At 38.3% G+C, this 17,735-nt stretch overlaps 1 protein-coding gene across 1 annotated transcript in view; it reads left to right on the top strand.

Annotated features, from left to right (window-relative positions):
* Positions 1-16,294, top strand: part of GPATCH2L (G-patch domain containing 2 like) — a 67,291-nt gene extending 50,997 nt beyond the window's left edge. Inside the window, 2 exon segments of the mRNA XM_043987881.1 lie at positions 645-739; positions 11,894-16,294. Coding sequence (XP_043843816.1) covers positions 645-739; positions 11,894-12,063 — 265 coding nt within the window. The 3' untranslated portion in view covers positions 12,064-16,294.
* The last annotated feature ends 1,441 nt before the right edge of the window (positions 16,295-17,735 follow it).

Genomic DNA, 17,735 nt, shown 5'->3' with positions numbered 1-17,735 from the left:
TCAGTTTAAATAATTAACGTGCATTTATTAAACACCAACAGTGGGCAAGACATTTTGTGATAGGTGGTCAGTAGTAAAGGTAAGAAAATGAAATAGTAGCTGCCCTAAAGAAGCTTACATATGGTACTGAGGAGATATAGCATGAATGAGGATGAATAAATACATAGTAATTTAAGGAGAGAGAGCCCAGCAACAGCTTGGGAAGATCAAGGAAGAATTCACATAGGAGTACCTGAGCTTGAGTCTTGAAGGAAGCTAAAAACCCTAAGAGACAAAGTTGACAAGGGACCACATTCTAGACATGGAGGGCAACCGGTGCAAGGGCTTGCAGGGTAGGAGATGGAGTGCTGAATTTAGGTAGCAGTTAATAGACTAGATTGGCTAAATTTTGTGTAAAAGGAGGATAAGATGAAAAAAAAATTGGGAAAGGTGGTAGTCAAATTGAGGAGGTCTTTAAATGCCAGGCTGACGGCTTTGCATTTATCCTAGAGATAATAAGGAATCACTGAAGATTTTTGAGCAGGGAGTGACATGATGGGAGCAAGTGTTAAGCTTCCAGTGTAAATGAACTTAATATCTTGCATTATACGAACTGCTTTAATTTTTAAGTTGGTAGAGCCTTTATCTCTTTTTCTTATGTGCAGACAGGCAAATGTACACTTGGGACCACCATGTTCGAGGGACATAAAGAGGAAACGGAAACCTATGACCACAGCATCTCTGTCCAGCCCAACTGCAGGTAAATCGAAACTGATCCAAAGTCTTCCCACTGTGTTCTGTAATAGACAAAACATTTGTGCTGGGGTAGGGGGATTAACCAATTGGGATAGCTTAAAGGTCTGTGCATTTACTATTTGCTTAATATGTGCAGTACGCTTTACATAGGCCTGGAAATGACCTGGCTTTCTCAAAAGATTTTGCCAGTAGAACATCAGCTTTTGCAGTTCCTGCCTACCCAGGAAGTTTTCATTGTGGGCCTGCTGATAGATTTATATCAGCAGTCTGAGGACCAACCTTCTAGGAATAGCCTACATTTATACATATTTAAAGAATGAGTCAATAAACAAGCACTTATTAAGTGCCTACTCTGAGGCACTTTAAGTGTTGAGGATACAGAGACCATAGTGGAATAATCTGTGCCCACAGGGAGTTTACATTTTACTGGGGGAGAAAACATGTGCATATATAAGTATATGTAGAATGAGTACAGGCTGGTTTGGGAGAGAGGACACTAGCCGCTGGTAGATTCAGGAAAGACTTTATGATTAGAATATGGAACTTGAGTTGAGTCTTCAAGTAATGAAAGGTTTCTATGAGGCAGAGGGGAAGGAAGTTCATCCCAGGCATGGGTGGGAGATGCAGTATCATTTGTGAGGAAAAACAAAAATGCTTATTTGAAAATAACTACAGAATGAAGGAAGGGTAATCATATTTAATAAGGCCAGAAATGTCCATTAGGAGCAGGTTGTACAGGGCTTTGAAAGACAAGCAGAGGAGTTTATATTTAATCCTAAAAGCAATTGGGAGTCCCTAGGGTTTATTGAGTAGGAGAGTGACGTGGTCAGGCCAACACTTAAAGAAAAACACTAGTAACTATGGGGAGGATAGATTGGACTGGGGAAAGACTTGTGGGTCACAGAGACCAGTTAGGAGACGATTCTTGCCCAAGCAAATAATGCTTGAACTAATAATATTGTGATTGTCTGAGGAATGAAAAGAAGTCATATGTGAGAGATGTCATGAAGGAGGAAATAAATTGACCGGATATGTAAGGTGTCAAGATATAGGAGTCAGGATAATGCTGAGGTTATGGATTTGAGAGACAAGAAGAATGCTGGTGCTCTGGACAGTAATAGGGATGTATATAGGAGGGCTAAGGGGTTTTTTGGGGGGGAAAGATAGCATTTTACACATGTTGAGTTTGGCATGTGTGTGGGATGTCTAGTTTGGATTGTCTAATAGACAACTTGGTTGGTAGTGTGGAACTGAAGCCCAGGAGAGAGGCTGGGGCTAGAGAAATGAATGGTGTTATCTTTTCATGGGAACTCATGGGAGCTGATGACATCACTAAGTGAGGGGAGCATTGATGGAGACTAGAAGAGGGCTAAGGACAGAGCCTTGGGCTTCATCCACAGTTAAGGCCTGTGATTTGGATTTTGCTCCATCAAAGGAGGCTGAGAAAAATCGAGACAAGCAGGAGGGGAACCAAGGGATAGCAGTGTCATACAAAGCCAGCCAGGAGAAGGCATCCACAAGGAGAGGAGGGTGGTCAACATTTTAAAATGCTACAGTCCACCAAAAAAAAAGGGGGGGGGGCAGCTAGGTGGCACAGTGGATAGAGCACCGGCCCTGGATTCAGGAGGACCTGAGTTCAAATCTGGCCTCAGACACTTGACACACTTACTAGCTGTGTGACTCTGGGCAAGTCACTTAACCCCAATTGCCTCACCCCCCAAAAAAATGCTACAGTCAATCATTCAATCTACAAGTGTCTATTAAAGCTCTTACTATGTACCCAGCAATGTACTACACTCTGGGAATACAGACAAAGAAGAAAGAAAGAAAGAATCCTTGTTTAAAAGGATGACTTTCAAACCTGGTAATTATTCTTTAGTCCTCATCCTTTAAAAGAAGGATTGTCCCTCCCTACTTTTCTCCATCCTTTCCTCCTTTCCTCCCTTCCTCCTCTCCTTCCTTGTACCCCCAGGGCTTTGCGTATTGCTGACCACATAGTAGGAGCTTTATAGATACTTGTTGACGGTACCATTTAACAATGTTGACTACTCTCCTATCATGGATACCTTCTCTTCTGGGTTTTTGTGACACTGTTCTCTCTTGGCTCACCTCCTGCTTGTCTTGATTTCTTCTCAGTCTCCTTTGATGGAGCATAATCCACATCACGGCCCTTAACCATGGATGCATCTCAAGGCTCTGTCCTAAGCCCTTGTCTATTCCACTGTGCCACTTAGCTATCCCATCCATGTAGGCAGCTTTTTCTAGGAATTTAGCTTAGAAAGGCAAGAGAAACAGAATAATAAATTAAGGGCCTTGATTAATAGGATCTAATAAAGGTTTTGAGGATAGGGAGACTAAGGCATTTCCCTAATGCCTATTAGAGAATAAATCAGTAGATAGGAAGGGATTGAAGATTAGAGAGAAGGAATGACTAAGGGCACAGTCTTCTAAAGAAGATGGAAGTAGATGTAATCAAGGGTTCATATAAAGGGATTGATCTTATGAGAAGGACCACCTTAACAGAGACTAGAGTAAAGGAGACAGTAGGAGATGGTCAGGGGATTTCAGGATGAAGAGAAAAGGAGGGGAGAAGAGGGAGTGAGTGACCTCAATTTTGTTTGAAGTATGAGACAAGGTCATCAGTTGAGAGAAGGGGAAGGTGAAGATGTATGTGGAAGACTTGAGAGAAGGTTTCAAATAGCCTTTTTTGGGAGTGGCATAGAGAATCAATTTAGGAAGAGTAAATTTTGTTTTATAACAGTGATGACCCAGTTGATGTTAGATAACATAAATTTGTAATGGACTTGGTTACAAGAATTACAACTTGGTTACAAGAATTCCTCTAGTTCTGTTCCACAGTGCATGTGTAGGGGTAGAGGAGGTAGATAGTGGGAATAATCCAGGGTTGAGGTTGGTAAAGTGTGAACAGTAAATGACAGGGGAGAAGTGGTCAAGGGATTTGAAAGGATAGTGTGGAGTTGAACTGGTTAATAATTATAAGGTTGAGCTTGGTAATAGAGAAAAGTGAAGCCAAAGTAGTGTGATTGCCAGAGAAAATACTGAGGGGTAGGGGGATTGGAGGTCTCTGTGAGGATGGATGATAGGTTTATGAGGGGTTTGGCATAGGAGGAGATGGAATGATAGGTTATGATTGGATATAAGGGAGTGTCATTTTTAAAAATCATGGAAATGGAACACTTGTGGTTAGTGGTAGATCTAGACTGTGAATCAATCCAGTCCAATCCAGTAAACATTTGTTAAGCATCTACTATGTACCAGGCACTGTGCTAAGTGCTGGGAATACATGAATAAAAAGACAGTCCCTGCCATCAGAGTTTACAATCTGATGGGGAGAGAGAAACACACAAAAAAGGCAGTAAGGTGGATGAAGGCTCAGGGAGAGGGTGGGAGATGAGATGAGATAGCAGGGGCTACCCAGTAAGGGGGGAAGGGGCTTTTATTTTGTGCAGTTGAAACCAGGTCGAGCTACAGATGCAGACCCAAAAGTCCAGTTTCTTCCTGCTATAAAGGTAGGCATTTTGAGGAATTTGGTACTGAATCCTCCAGTTGGAGGGGAGAGGAGACTGAGGGAAGTCTTGGTTAGTCAAGGCTTGAGTTAGCAGCATGGTGATGAGATTAGAGATAATAAGCCTAACTTGGAAGGGATCTTATCTCTAGAAACTTGCTTTCAGGATCATGGGTTTTTTTTTGTTTTGTTTTGTTTTGTTTTTTGGCCAGAGAAACTCATAAAAACCTTCTCCTAAGGCATAAAAGTATATGTGATCTACTCTAGTCAAACAAGTATCCTCTCCAGTGAAATCATGGTTCCTTCAAGTATTTATAATGAAAACTTCCTAATGGAAGAACTGTAATATCTTACTCATCAAAAAAGTCCCTGATTTAAAATGTGCAGTCATGTGCATTTTACAATGGAAATTTGTCATATTTTTGTGTTTCCTTGGAATTAAGAGAAAAAAATTGGAAAAAAAATGTAGAGCCAAAAAATCCTAAATGTCATTTTACTCCAATTAAGTGTGCATTGCTTTTGAAAAATAAAGGAGGCAAATCTTTCAGGATCTATCAAAATTAAAATTATCTGGAGCACTTTCTTAGTGATGTTAAACGTATTATGTCATTTGCTACTAGGTTTATCTGAAGACCATGAAGAAGGGATTCACAAATGAAGTTACAGAGTAGAAAAATAGTGGATAGGAGAGTGGCCCTCAGAAAAATGTGGACTTTCCTTCCTTCTTTCCTTTCTTCCTTCCTTCTGTCCCTCCCTCCTCCTTTTCTCACATGACTTCCCTTTTTTAAAGCTTTTCATACTTAGAAATTTACTTCTGTTACTATTCTTCTGTTGTATTTCAGTTGACTGGTAAAATTGTTCCATACTTGGCCAATTGAAGAGTCTTAATCACAGGACTAATAGAGTTAGTATCTATCTGTCCAGTTCCCCTGGAGGATCACCCATACATTGATCTATTCCTTTAGCAACTAGTGCCTTGTAGCATCTCCTCTCTCATCTTTGTTGCGACTTCATCCCTTTTTTTTTAATCGTCCATCCATCTTTTCTATTTTTAGCATTTTATCCTTTGTAGAAGAATGGTTAGGAAGAGTTTTAAAAATTCAGGTCCCTGTCTAAGGTGAAGAATACCCAAACAGAGAGGAATTAAATGAGATGTATTTTAAACCTTTTCCTTTTTTGAGTCTTAGCTACTCTTGTCTTACTTGTTGACCAGATCTTGCTTCAGCGAGTTTTTTTTCTTTTCTTTTCTTTCTTGTTTTTTTGCAACCTGAGTGCCCCATAGAGGTGAAGGACACAGCCCAAGCCCGCACCATCAGTCAGTAGAACAAATGGGCTTGCTCTGCCTAACATCGGGCCATCTCAGATTCCACCTCTTTTATAGAAATGAGTGATGAAGAGAGGTGCGTTCCGCTATGCCGCTGTATTAATACACATCAGGGGCCAGCTCCCGGCACTAAATCACGCTACTGCATACATCTGTTATCGGACTCTTCACCAGTGTGATGAACAAGACTGCAGATAGAGGCTTCCTCGTGTCATTCTTTATAGGATTTTCCTAAAAGAATAAATAGCTCAGATCTCTGCCAACACTCTCCCCTGTCATTGTGATGAATTCAGCTTCTTTCTTAAATATGCAGCCACAAATCTTTCCCTGTTTTCCCCTCCCCTCCCCTGTCTGTATAAAGTTTTGAGTTGAAATTGACTGAATTTAAAGATGTTAATAAAGGGGTAGTGAATAAAGAGCAGAAATGAGTTGTGAGCCTTCTTAACCAATTTTTAGCGGTAGGAAAGAGAGATCATGAAAAAGATCTGTTCATAGAATCATTTAGAAGGTAGTAACTTCTTTTTCTTCTCTTTAAATCATCTCACTTGAAAAGACTTTGTACTTCCCATGTGATTTCAAGTGACCTGCGCATAGAACCACACCTAGATTTGCCACCTAGGGAATGTTCCAAATTTATATGTCACAATTGGAATTGTATAGTAAATCTGCTGTCTCTGGTTGAATGAACTGTTAGAACTGCTGTTACTGGATAAAAAAAATTGCAATATTTTCTAAGTATATTTGAAACCAGCTAGCCAAAAAGCCAAATAAGGAACCCAGATGAAAATACAACCTTATTTCCTTGAGATGATGTGATTTTTGACTGCTAGAGAAAGTCATGAAACCATTGCTAATTTGGGTTCACTACAGATACTGTTTTTGTCTAATCTCAACTTGGTCCTTATCCATAGCACAACAATTTTTATTATTATCGACGTCTTCTTACACTTCCCATAGCAACTGTTCCAAATCTTATTTTTCCACAGCCCTACCCTTTCCTTCTACCTTCTTCCCCCTACTTTTAGCAGATCACCTCTTCTACAAAGACTGAGGTAATTATCTTGAGCGACCTCATTTGCATTCTTTCACAACAGAAAACCTTACCATGTATTCATCAATCTTCACCTCCTTTCACTCCAGTATCAGAAGATGAGGTGTTTCTCTTCCATTCTAAGACTAACCCTCCATTCGTGCCTTTGATACCATCTCTGTTCACTTCCTCTTGGACTTTGCTTCATCAATCATTTTGTCTTCTGTTCTTCATCTTTGATCTCTCACTGTTGGCTTTTTCAGCGATTTGTGGAAGATGTTAATGTCTTACTAAAGAAAAATCTTCTCTTGACTCTGCTAACCCCTCAAGCTATCTTCTTACCTTATCCCAACTATTATTGAACTTCTTTCTAGGAGTACTTTATATCTCTACTACTTTATCATCACTTACTTTGTCCTCAGATTCTTGCAGTGTGGTTTTGTCTCTACCATTCTATTGATATTACTATCTTCGAGGTCCCCAAGGGTATTCTAAGTAGCTAAGTGGATAGATTGCTGGGCCTGGAGTCAGGAAGACTCATCTTCCTTGGTTCAAATTTGGCCTGACACTAGCTGTGTGACCCTGGCTGGGTCACTTAATCCTACTGACCTCAGTTTCCTCACCTGTAAAATAAGCTGGAGAAGGAAATGGCAAACCACTCCAGTATCTTTGCTGAGAAAACCCCAAAAGAGGTCACAAAGAGTCAGACATGATTGAAATGATGGAAGAACTCATCTTCCTTGGTTCAAATTTGGCCTGACACTAGCTGTGTGACCCTGGCTGGGTCACTTAATCCTACTGACCTCAGTTTCCTCACCTGTAAAATAAGCTGGAGAAGGAAATGGCAAACCACTCCAGTATCTTTGCTGAGAAAACCCCAAAAGAGGTCACAAAGAGTCAGACATGATTGAAATGATGGAAGAACAACAACAATAACAACACCAACAACAAAGATCACCAATGACTTCTTTTTTTAATGAATCTTTAATTATTATAAATATCTTTATTTTACACTCCTTTTATTTCCTGAATATATCTCTCTCCCTTTTCCTACCCAGTTAAGCCATCCCTCGTAAAGAATGCAAAAGAGAAGAACAGTTTAGAAAAATTAACCCAACACATCAACCACGTCTTCCATGCTTCACACCCAGAATCCCCTTTTATCAAAGAAGAGAGGAGGGAGAGACATTTTCTCGTTTTCTTTCTAGGGTCAAATATACTCACTAAAATTAAAATGTATTTTTTGCTCTTTTCATAGCCCCCCCCTTTTTTGCTCTTTCTATTTATGCATAGTAATATTTCATTACATTCATATATGCCATAACTTGTTTAGCTATTACCCAATTGATAGACATTACTTTGTTTCCAGTTCTTTGCTACAACAAAATGTGCAACTATGAATATTTTGGTGTATATGGAACCTTTCTTTCTTGTCATTGATGATCCTATGGTATATACCTATTAGATCTTTGTATCAGAGGATATAGACATTTGAATGGTCCAGAATATTTGGGCCAATTCAGACATGACTCTACTAACAACATATTAGTGTACCTGTGTTTCTACAATCCTGTCAACATTGACTATCACCATCTTTTATCATCTTTGCCAATTTACTGCTTATAAAGTCAACCTTATTTTGATTTGCATTTCTTTTACTGCATTGGAGTAGTCTTTTTTTCCCATGAAAATATTTTATTATTTTCCAGTTACATGTAGAGATAGTTTGCAACATTTATTTTTATAAGATTTCTAGTTTCATTTTTTTCTCCCTCCCTCCCCCCCTCCCCAAGACAGCTAGCAATCCGATATAGGTTATATATGTACAATCACATTAAACATATTATTGGAGTAGCCTTTCTCCAGTGACTTCTTTGCCAGATATGGTGGCATTTTCTTAGTTATTTTCCTTGACCCTTATGTGGCATTTTGACATTGTAGGGCACTCCACCTATTCCTCCCTGAAGAGTTCTTTCTCCCATAATTATTCAGTTAACTGCTCTCTCCTTGTTTTCTTTCCTACCTGTTTGTTTCTCCTCAGTCTTCTTTGATGGTAATTCTTCTTTTAATTCCTATCCCCACCCCAAGCCTCTGCCCTTGCCCTTATTCTCTTTGATCAGACTCATCCACTCCTGTTATTTCATTTATCACCTTTCTACAGATACTATTCATTTACATAGTGGTTTAAAGTTTATAAAACACTTTATGTAATCCTTTTATTTGATCCTCACAACAATCCTGTGAAATAGTAATAAATTTATTATCCCCATCTTACAGATGAGGAAATGAGGTTTGGAGAGAGTAAGTTAAGATTGGAGTAAGTAAGCATTGGAGCAGGAATTTGGACTTCTATCTTCTCCAAAGGCATTATTTCTTTAAATGCAGCTGCTTCTTAAATCTGTGTCCAGATTGCTTTTCTCACCTGAGTTGCAGTCCTATACTCCTAATTGCTAAGACATCTTTATCTGTATTGTCCACTGGCACCTCAAAATCAGCATATACAAAAATGAATTAATTTTTTTCCACTTTATAAGCTGATTCTCTTTCCAACTTCCTTGTTTCAGTTAATGACACCACTGTATTCTGGGTTACCAAGGTTCTACACCATAGCATCATCTTCATTTACTTTCTTCTTCCTCATCCTCCACAGTTACTGAGCTACCAGACCCTATAAATTCTGCCTATGTAATATCTCTTAAATTTGTCCTTCCCCTCTATTTTCAGTACTATAAGCCTGGTTCAAGCTCTTTATCGCACTTCTTGCCTAGTCTATATTATAATTGTTTATTAAGTAATCTCTCAGACCACAGTCTCCTTTTTCCCATCACTCATTCTTGCAATTGCCAAATAAGCTTGATCCTTGTACTCCCTTATTCAGAAACTTTCAATGACTCCCTATTGCCTTTTGGTTCAGACACAAACTTCCGAACTTGGCAATTTAAAGTTTGTCACAATCTGCCTTCTACCTTTCTTTGCAGTGCTATTTTACTCTATCCTATTTTTGAAATCTGTGTTTAAAGCAATCTCATCCTGTTCTCTCCTGCTTCTGTGCATTTATTCAGGCCCATCCATCCTCATGCCTGCACCCAGTACCTCCACTTACTGCTGAAGTCCTTCTTTCTTTCTTTTTTTGGGGGGGAGGGGGCAGTGGGGGTTAAGTGACTTGCCCAGGGTCACACAGCTAGTAAGTGTCAAGTGTCTGAGGCCGGATTTGAACCCAGGTACTCCTGAATCCAGGGCCGGTGCTTTATCCACTGTGCCACCTAGCCGCCCCCCTGAAGTCCTTCTTTCAATTACTGGCTTAGCTATTATTTTTGTGAAGCCATTCTTGATCCTCACCATCTCCAACCAAAAGCTGTCTCCCTCTTTAGGTTTCTTCAAGCACTTTGTCCAGATCTTTCTTTTCTTTCATCACATTCTATTTTGTATCATACTTACCTGTGTATATGCCTAATCCCCTCCTATTTCTTTGTAAGTTTGTTGAGGGAAAGAACCATGTTGTTTTTCATCCTTGTACTCCTAGAGCTGAGGGCAAGGCCTTGTACAGAGCTGACTTTTCAGTCAGGAGTTTTTAACCTGGGATCCAGAACTCATTATTAAAAATAATATTTTAATAACTATGTTATAATATACTTTGATTTCCGTTGTAATTTTAAACATTTTTGTAGTAAGCATTTAAAAATATTATTCTGAGAAGGGATCTGTGACACCAAAAGGTTAAGAATCTCTGTTCTAAATGAATGTTTATCATATTGCATGGAAAATAGAGTACTCAACCTGGGATGAAATCCTGCCTTGGATGCTTACTAGCTATGTGATGATTGGCAAGTTACTTATCTTCTCAAAGTCTGTTTGCCATGTCCATAAAATGGAGATAATAATAACTGTACTACCTACCTTACAGGATTGTTATGAGAGCCAAATGAGAGTAATATTTGTAAAATGTATAGCAAACCTTATAGCATGATATTATTGGTGGTTTCTTGAGTTGAATTTATTTCAGAAGTTGGTAGAATAGTCTTTTATCTGTTTGAAAGATAGATGTCCAGGTATCTTCATTTAAATAGTAGACTACTGATTCTGAAATGTAGATTCCAGGCTAAATTATTAGAAAAATAAACAGAAAAACAAACAAATAACTTCAGTGGGCATTGGGATAACAAATGTTTCTAGAGAGTATCACTTATGAGATAATCCAAATGGATTTAAACTTTCACATCTCTGGGATGTGAAATAAATACTTCATCCTTAAGATACCATTTGGAATGTTAACTTTCCTTCTCCTTCCCACCAGTTATAATCTATCAAGTTTTGATGCATAGAATTTTTGTTTTGGTTTTTTTTTTTGGTCTAGACCTATATATGATTCTGTGATCCTTATTCCATAGCTGTAGGGAACTTCTGGTATAGACTCTCTGTATTAATGGAGATCAGCAACTCATCTTAACTTTAGAGAGTTGCCTGGGGGCACCAAGAAGTTGAGTAAATTGGACATGTTCATACATTGTATGTAATTTTTAAACCAAGGTCTTCCTGACTCCAAAACTGGTACTCTACCCTATATGCCACAGTGCCTCTCAAGGAATGGAGTACATGTCAATGAGGTATAAACTGTTTACAATTCCATTCTTCCCTATTGTTAATTTGGTTTCATCCCAGAATCTATTATATTTTTAGAGATGTAGAGCATATTGCTTGTTATATAGTAATGGGCAACTTGATCCGCACTACTGTTTGGATGCTAATGTTCTTACTTCTTTTTTCCTTTTGTGTCAGAAACTCATATGAGAAATTCCCACAACTGGGGCAGCTAGGTGGTGCAGTGGATAGAGCACTGGCCCTGGAGTCAGGAGGACCAGAGTTCAAATCCGGCCTCAGATACTTGACACTTACTAGCTGTGTGACCCTGGACAAGTCACTTAACCCCAATTGCCTCACCAAAAAAAGAAAGAAAGGAATTCCCACAACTAAATTTATTCATTTAAGTGCATTTTAACTTATTATAGGTAGAATCAGATATATGGATACTTAACTAAACATTATAGTCTTTCCTTTCTGTTAATGCTAAGTAAATAAAGTATACAAGTATGGGTTTCTATTGCCTGCCCATTCAAAATATTAGAGTTTCTAGGGATTAGTAGAATTTTGTTTTTTCTTTGAAAGTTTTACTATTTATTATTTTAATTTGAGTATTATTTTCCTTTTGCCTGCCTCTCCTATCTCCCTTTCTTTGTCTTGTCTCCTTCCCCTTGCTTCTTTCTTATTTTTATTCCAACAGCTTTACCTGTTCACATGGATGAAGTAGAGGCAATGCCACCATCATCTCAGGCCCAGAAATCCCCACATTCTGAGTGGTCAGTCCGGACCTATGCTGCAGAGAAAACCACTGGGTCAGCTCCAGCATCCTTTTTTAAAACGCCGCAGGAAAAAAGCCCCGGATGCAGCTAGAGAGGCATTTTGACCACCAAGTGTTGGCTGGATTTGTTAAAACATTTTAGACTTTGGATTGTACTGTCCTTGTTATCTCATTTGGAAGTACTATCTCTTCATCTTCAACACACTTATCTTCAACCACAGCAGCTTGATCTCTTTATTGGAAAATCATGCCTATGATTCATTTTTTAAAAAGTATTAACATGTTGGGGCAGTTTTAAAAAAAATTCTAGCTATGCTGTATTTATTATGTTTATCTGTCATTGCTGTCCCAGCATCTATCTACAGCTACTTTTACAGAGCTGTTGCTTTTTTGCAGGTGTCTGTCTTTGTTGTTGTGAAACTGGTGACTGTTTTTGCATCTCGTTTTGTGGCAAGGCTGCCAATATCATTTAAAGAAGAGCTGACTTTGCTACTAGCTCCAGGCAAGTGTGAGAACTGAGTTTAAGGCTAGCATGAAATTATATTTGTCCAGGAGGTGGGAAACCAAAAACATGGGGCTGATTTCAAGGCTGGGACTTTGAAATTTTGTCTTTTGCTGGTCTCAGAACACCAAGACTCATCAACTGACTCTGGATCTTAGGAGAGATGTGGGCCAGCAACCTGGACCTCAAAAAAAGTTTGTCCTGTCCTGGTAGATGTCTTAACAGTGCTCATGATTATGCTATTCATTGCCCTCTCTCCTGTGTTCTTCTCTTAAGCAAGAAATCCCACAAACATGTATAAATTGGCAAAATGAGGATAACTGAGGTAAAAATCAGCTCTAAGGTATTTAGTGAGATATTTTTTAAAAAATTCATTTCTCAAGTCAAACTCTTCCTTAAGCAGACCTTTTATCATGTGAGTTATTGATCTCTCAAGCCAGTAACCTCAAGCTCATATGTTGCCATAACGACTGTTTTGGGCCATCTGCTTTTTTGGTAAGAATCTCTGTGGTCTCCCTTCATACTTGAAGCTGCATTGTGAAAACCTGTAAACATACCTGAGGCTAGTTGCAATTGTGTCACTATGAAGGATAAGTAATTGGAAGTGCTGAAGGGAGGCTGCCATTTCCAAAAGTAGCATTAGAGCCACCTGTTTAAGGGGCTTGATTAACTTAAAGGTACTCACTAAATAGTTTTTGAGTACTTTATACTGCAAAACATGTGAGAGTAAATTGTAAAAGAGTAAACAGTCAGTAAACTGACTATCTCTTACATGCATACTGCCCACAGTACATTCTGTAGGGACTCCCTCTCATATCTCCAATTATTTTCTGTACTAAAGTAGATGTTGAAGGGAGACAAGTGCTCCCATTTCCTGAAGCCTAGAAGCTTTTCCAGTAATAGATTGTAATCAAGGAACTCCCTTATTGCTCTCCCTTTTCAAATCACATTCTTTTATATATTTGAGAAGGGTTTAAGACCCAGCTTCTTTTCTCCTCCATAGAAGTATGTGTTGTCCATTGTGTTCAGGTACGAAGATGAAGTAGATGACACGCTTGACTCACTATCAATAGGGTGTACACTTTGTGTTTGTTAATAGGTTATGGTCTTTTTGTTAACTATGATACATTAGTCAATGATGGGTTTGTGGCTATGGAATGTTATTTTCCCTTGTATAGTTGATAGAGTTCTGGACTTAGAATTAGGAACACCTGGGTTTGAATCCTGCCTCTGATGATTATGCAATGTGTGATTATTGGCAACTCACTGAAACTTTCTAAGCCTCTTTCCTTGCCTGTAAAATGGTGGTGAAAATTGCCATACCTCCTAGAGTTGTTATGAGGATCAGATGAGATAATAATGTATTGAAGCACTTCCCAAACTTCAAAGTGCTCTGTCTACCAGCTATTATTAGGTTTAAGCCATGCCCATTGATTATCAGTGCCATTATGCTTTAACCTGCAGAACAACTGGCCAAGGTAATAGAGGTGTAAATAATTGTACTGATCATTATAGCCCCCTTTCTGGCTGGAAGTTAAAGGCTATGTATCATCTCATTTACTTTTAACAACATCCCACTGAGGCACAAAGAACCACAGTGCATTTAAGTGACTTGCCACATAGCCAACCTAAGACTCAATTCAAGTCTTTAAATTCTTGGTCCAGATGTATTGCCGCTAGACCAAATTAGTCCTTGATTATATTCTGATTAATCTCCACTTTTCAGTATATGCAGGGGACAGGGAATTGAGAGACAGGCTGAGTGAGGGTGGTCTCTTCTTTCTCACGTCCCCGATTACTTTGTACTTACCGTTATATAGAGGCGCCTTATATGCTGATTGCTCTCAACTTTGTAGTGTATTGTTTGGATGGTGTGTAGGGTTTCCCTCTCTTCATTCCAACGCCTTATATTCCCTGCTAATAATACTGAAGCTTTCCATTGACCAGCCCAATTTGCGGATTGAGAGCCAAATTAATGAAATGATATGCCAAAATGCTTGGTTTGGGGGTGCTCTTGTCTGTTCATTTGAGTACTTGTAATAGATGCCATTTGGAAAAATAATTTGTACCTGGGAAAATGATTATCTATTAAGCACATGAATGCTTTTCAACATGGGGGTGCAAATTGTGCTCCTTGACTTAGGTGCTGTATTTGCATGCTTAAGGAATTATGAATATTGACCAAATGTCTTTTTTTGTGATGCTTTGTTCTCCATATTCTCTACAAATCGATTTCTAAAGGATATTGATCCTGAGTATATTTTGGTTTTTAAAAAATTCATTGTCCTGTTATGTCACAGTTTTAAGAAATCAATCACGGGGGCAGCTAGGTGGCGCAGTGGATAGAGCACCAACCCTGGAGTCAGGAGGACCTGAGTTCAAATCTGGCCTCAGACACTTAACACTTACTAGCTGTGTGACCTTGGGCAAGTCACTTAACCCCAATTGCCTCACTAAAAAAATATAAAGAAATAAAAGAAATCAATCACAAGATCCTACAAAGAATTTTGGGAAAACACAATATTTTAAAATCAGGTCATCAACAGAAAGCCCTAGGATAGTGTGGGACACTGCCTCTTGAGCCAGACCTTTAGCCTACTAAATATTTGATTTGCACAAAAGTAATAACTGAAGCTGAATCCCATAGTTCATATTTATTTCAAAGATCTGGCAAATACAAATTGGCTGCATGCCCTGTCATACACCTTATCTTTTTGGTATATTTTCATAATATGCTCCCAAATCGACAAGAGTCTTAAGCATTGCACTTTTAATAGGACCATTCACTTTCAAGTTTACATCTAACTGAAGACTTTGATAAGGTTTTTTTAATCCTAGTATTTTAAAGAACTTTGTTGTAACATTGACAGTCACTCTCCTCACAATTATGCCAAGAAAAAGCAGAAAAAATTATGTTATCTTTTAAAAGTGTTAAGCCTTGAATTTGGTTGCAAATCTAAATGCATATGAAAATCAAATGTAATATTGTCATAGTCAGTATTTTTCTTTTGGAAGGTAAAATAGACTGCACCTAAGCCATTCTAGTGGAGAGATGACCCTAGTCTGAAATGAATGCCTGCTGCTTTGGGGTATCCCTTACATTCCAGCCTTACCATTAACTAGAACTAAAATGCCAGTAGTGGATATAGTATTTTACTATCAATGTTGGATGTTGCTGAACCCAATGAACTAATTATGTTTTTACATTATGGGAATAAAAGCTGAATCCATACTAAGAAGTGGGAATTCCTAGATGAGAGAAGAGTCTCTAAAAGTTACAGGATGAAGATAAAAAGGGATTTGCAATGATCACAAAAATAAACTAACCAGTGTTGTTAAAAAAAACAAAAACCAAACAGACCAACAGACCAGGCAGATGATGTTGTGGCCAAAATTTTGCTGTTTCCTGTTTTTCAGAAGATTGCTTTAGGCATAAAATGATTTTATTTAGATAGTTTCTACATTTTGGTTTGTCCAATCTTTGTTCTGAGCTATAGACATATCTAGTAAGTTCTTTTGGGGGGTAAAAGCTGCATCTTAAAAAAATAGATTTAGTATTTTCATGCTCTTTTATTTAGTCCATCTTAGCAGACCTATGATGAGGGTAGGGTGGATACAGTTTTGATGACATTGCCTCAGGGAATGAACTGCCTTATGAGGTAATGCATTTTCTGTCACTGGAGACACCAAGCAAACAAATTCTATGACTCTTTGAGGATGTGTGTTTGTGTGGGGGGGGAGGGGCAAGGTTTTATGCACTAGATCAGAGCTTCTTAAACTTTTTCCACTCTTGACCCCTTTTCACCCAAGAAATTTTTATGCAAGCCCAAGTATATAGGTATATAAAATAGGTATACATTACCTTTTACTGTTGATAAATTTTTCATGACCCCCACATTGTTATATGACCCCATATGGGGTTGTGACCCACAGTTTAAGAAGCTTTGTTCAAGATGACTTCAAAGGTTCCTTCCAACTTAAGGTTCCATGACTCTATCAGGAATCATGAGAAACATAGAGGGATCAATTAAATGTTGTTATCAGTTAACCTCAAGTCACTGCTTTTGGGGACTATAAAAAGGTTTTTTGCTTTGTTTATTTTGTTTTTATTTCTGTTTTTTTGCTATCAACATGTCCTCTTTCCCCACTCTGGTAGTTCCTGACCCAGAGGTACTTTGTGGTAGGAGCAAAAACCCTTACCTGATTCCTTATTCTTTTAGAAAACTCAGTAGCAATGGTGGAAAGGGAGGACATCAGGGGATACATGAATGGGGGTTAACTCTAAGACCTAATGAAATAGGGATGATGTAGTCTGCATCCAGGAGTTCATAATAGATAAAAGTCAAATGAAAGCATCAAAGAAGAAAAGCGAACAAAGACGAGAATTAGAACTATCTTGCTAAGGTAGCTGGTTGTCAGAGTCATTGCCTAATCTGAGAAATATCAAACAAGAATTATCTTGTTCCAAAAAGAAAGAAAAAACCCTGAAATATCTTGTAGACACTTGATGAGATGACTATTTTGGAAGTAAAGGATTAAAAACAGTTGTGAAGAATAAGAATCTGAAGATATTTCATAAGAGGAAGCTCTATCTTCAAGCATGGAGGTCCAGCTTTGCTAAAATTTAATCTGTTCTAGATGTGTCTGTTACCTAGAACACTGTGCTACCTCTACACTTTCTTCTGAGAGTAAATAATTACATGGACTTGTCTTGGTAAAAGCTATGATAATTTTTCAGATTTTCTTTGTTCCTTTTATTCCTCACTCGTTAAGGATTAGAGTGATCCACTGTAAAGTGCTTCCTAGACAGAATAAGGATGTGGAGAAAATTATATTCATACTATGTCTTGATTAAGAGATTAAACTTTTCAAAGTAGATAATTTCACCTTTCCCAACAGTTTCAAATGGAAATTTTTTCACAGTAGTAAAAACCTCAATCTCTGCTGACAAATTAGGTGAATAATTTCAAAATTTTTAAGTGTGTGTAGACCAAATCATAATTAGAAGTACTATTTGTATTTCTGGTTTGATAATGAGCTATCAATTCAATAACAATAGTGTTGGGCATATAATGAAATGAAAAGTGGTGTGGCCCCTGCCCTCAAAGAATTTTGCAGTCTACTGGATTAAGATATGCCCAGGTAACCGTGACATAAGAGCAATACAAACAGAAAGACAAACAGATCAACTACTGTAAGAAACATAAGGGAAAGATCACTTCAGCTGGGGGGAATAAGTAAGCCTTCATAGCAGGCATTAGA

The sequence above is a fragment of the Dromiciops gliroides genome, chromosome 2, assembly GCF_019393635.1.
Source record: "Dromiciops gliroides isolate mDroGli1 chromosome 2, mDroGli1.pri, whole genome shotgun sequence".
In the NCBI taxonomy this organism is placed as follows: domain Eukaryota; kingdom Metazoa; phylum Chordata; class Mammalia; order Microbiotheria; family Microbiotheriidae; genus Dromiciops; species Dromiciops gliroides.
Note: the sequence above shows the minus strand (reverse complement) of the source record. Positions and strands in the feature narration are given on the sequence as shown.